Consider the following 2,328-nt stretch of genomic DNA (forward strand, 5'->3'; position numbering starts at 1 on the left):
GAATGAGTAGGTGTGTCCAAACTTTTGACAGGTACTGTATATCTAATTTAGCAATATTAAAGGCAAATGCTCTGATTGATCTATTTAGCAGACAAATTAGGCTTTGTTGAAACATTTAGGGGCTTTTTCTGGAAACAGATTATACCTAGTTCGGTAAAAAGAATCACTACACTGCAGGCATGGGTTTCCCAAAAGCCTGGATTGCTCAACCCTGGTTTTTCTTGTAAGAACAACAGACAGACTATAAAACAGAAGATGTAGGAAGTAGGAATCAGACTTGAAGAAGATGGTTCAGGTGAGATCTCTCCTCCTGCTCGCTTTGGCTGTCCTGCTGGTCAGAGCTCAGAACCAGACTGAGATCAGGTATGAAGACATCATCTCAGTTGCTTTGCCTCAGCTGCTTCCTGGTGAAGAGAAGGCTTTCAGTCCAATTCTGAACCAGCTCGAAGTCGAGACTGTGAGTATTCTGACAGTATGAACGTTTCCTTCCTCTTATTTACACAGTGCTGATGTTTTATTTAATATTTTTCTTTCAGTCAAGTCAAGGGATAATTGTCTATTTAATATGCACCATCATGTACACATTTTCCAAGCCTTTTTTTGTGAAAAAGAAATAGACTCAATGTGAAGAAATGACAATTGAATGAAATGACAATACTATAAGTCCCATTATTGTCTTTGTCTCTCTGATCCCAGTTGAATACAGAGGATGTGGACCAGTCTGAGGTGTCTGTAAGGCTGACCTTCCCCATGCAGGAGACTTTCTGCAGTAAAGCACAGGGGCAGCTAGGCAAACCATGCCCTCTGAAGACAAATGGGGTAAGAACAATTGGATTTTACAGTATTGTGGGGGAATAATAATCATGGGAAGCAGGAAATGACAAATAATATGCTGAGGTTAGCAAATGGCTAACTGTCAATTACTCCTTCCTCTAGAAACTAATGACGTGCAGCATGAAGGTCAGACATCCGATTCTGGAGGCTAGCAACAACGTCAACACTGAACTGTCTGAAATTTCTTGTGAATACATGGAGGCAGAAGATGCTGTGCAGGTACTGAGCAATGCAAGTTATTTCTCAACACCTCCCTACCTACATTAGTTAGGATGTAATGATAAAAGTAGCCTAACAGTGTCAGAAAAGTTGATCTGAAATAAAAAAAATGCAGATTTGAAAAGTGCATTGTCTGCTTATGAAGGTTGAACTTCATGCTTCTTGAGAAAGTAAACATGCACCTTGTTTTCCAGATTATTCTTGTCTAATTATTCAGTTTTTTCACGCAAAAAAATGTAATTAATATTTTTCATGATTGCAGAAGAAGATTCGGACAAGAAGAAGCAAAGCCAGCAGATGCTCCAGAGGCAAAGGTTGCAAGTTGCGCAGCAATGGTCGTCCTGGGAGTGGCTTCTCCATCCGTCGTCATTGGGGTGGCTCTCATCCTGGGCGTTTCTCTTTGATTGCTGGAGTTTTCAGAGGAAACCGTGGTGGAACTCACTTGGTATAGATCAGCACAAAACACCCTCTGGATAACTGCAAAAATAGACAATCTATCAAAGAAATGTCATAAGGTTATACAGTGAGGGAAAAAAGTATTTGATCCCCTGCTGATTTTGTACGTTTGCCCACTGACAAAGAAATGATCAGTCTATAATTTTAATGGTAGGTTTATTTGGTAGGTTTTATATCTTTGTTTGTATCAACATACCTACTCTTACATGCCAATTGTTCAATTTTATAAAAATTATTTCCAGTTTATGTTCACCGCAATAAATTGCAAAATAAGTTTACAAAACACAATGTCTGTGAAATGTGTTATTTATTTCATGTTTCATGGCAGTTCAGGAATTCAATCTTTTCAAAGTTTTTCTGTTTATTCTTCATTACGCTGTTTAAAATAAATACAGTGCCTTGCAAAAGTATTCATCCCCCTTGGCGTTTTTCCTATATTGTTGCATTACAACCTGTAATTTAAATTCACTTTTATTTGGATTTCATGGAATGGACATACACAAAATAGTCCAAATTGGTGAAGTGAAATGAAAAAAATAACTTGTTTCATAAAATTCAAAAAAATAAATCATAGAAAAGTGGTGCGTGCATATGTATTCACCCCCTTTGATATGAAGCCCCTAAATAAGATCTGGTGCAACCAATTACCTTCAGAAGTCACATAATTAGTTAAATAAAGTCCACCTGTGTGCAATCTAAGTGTCACATGATCTGTCACATGATCTCAGTATATAATCACCTGTTCTGAAAGGCCCCAGAGTCTGCAACACCCCTAAGCAAGGGGCACCACCAAGCAAGCGGCACCATGAAGACCAAGGA

At 38.4% G+C, this 2,328-nt stretch overlaps 1 protein-coding gene across 1 annotated transcript; it reads left to right on the forward strand.

Moving 5' to 3' along the window:
• Positions 1–286: 286 nt before the first annotated feature.
• On the forward strand, positions 287–1,866 carry LOC311146991 (uncharacterized protein; the record flags this gene model as incomplete). The annotated part of the gene is made up of 4 exons (XM_084183591.1): positions 287–457; positions 697–819; positions 937–1,053; positions 1,316–1,866. The coding sequence occupies 4 exons, from the start codon at positions 287–289 to the stop codon at positions 1,502–1,504; spliced, it is 600 nt and encodes a 199-aa protein (XP_084039717.1). The 3' UTR covers positions 1,505–1,866.
• Between the last annotated feature and the right edge of the window lie 462 nt (positions 1,867–2,328).

Source organism: Coregonus lavaretus, assembly GCF_964263955.1.
Source record: "Coregonus lavaretus genome assembly, chromosome: 19".
Taxonomy (NCBI): domain Eukaryota; kingdom Metazoa; phylum Chordata; class Actinopteri; order Salmoniformes; family Salmonidae; genus Coregonus; species Coregonus lavaretus.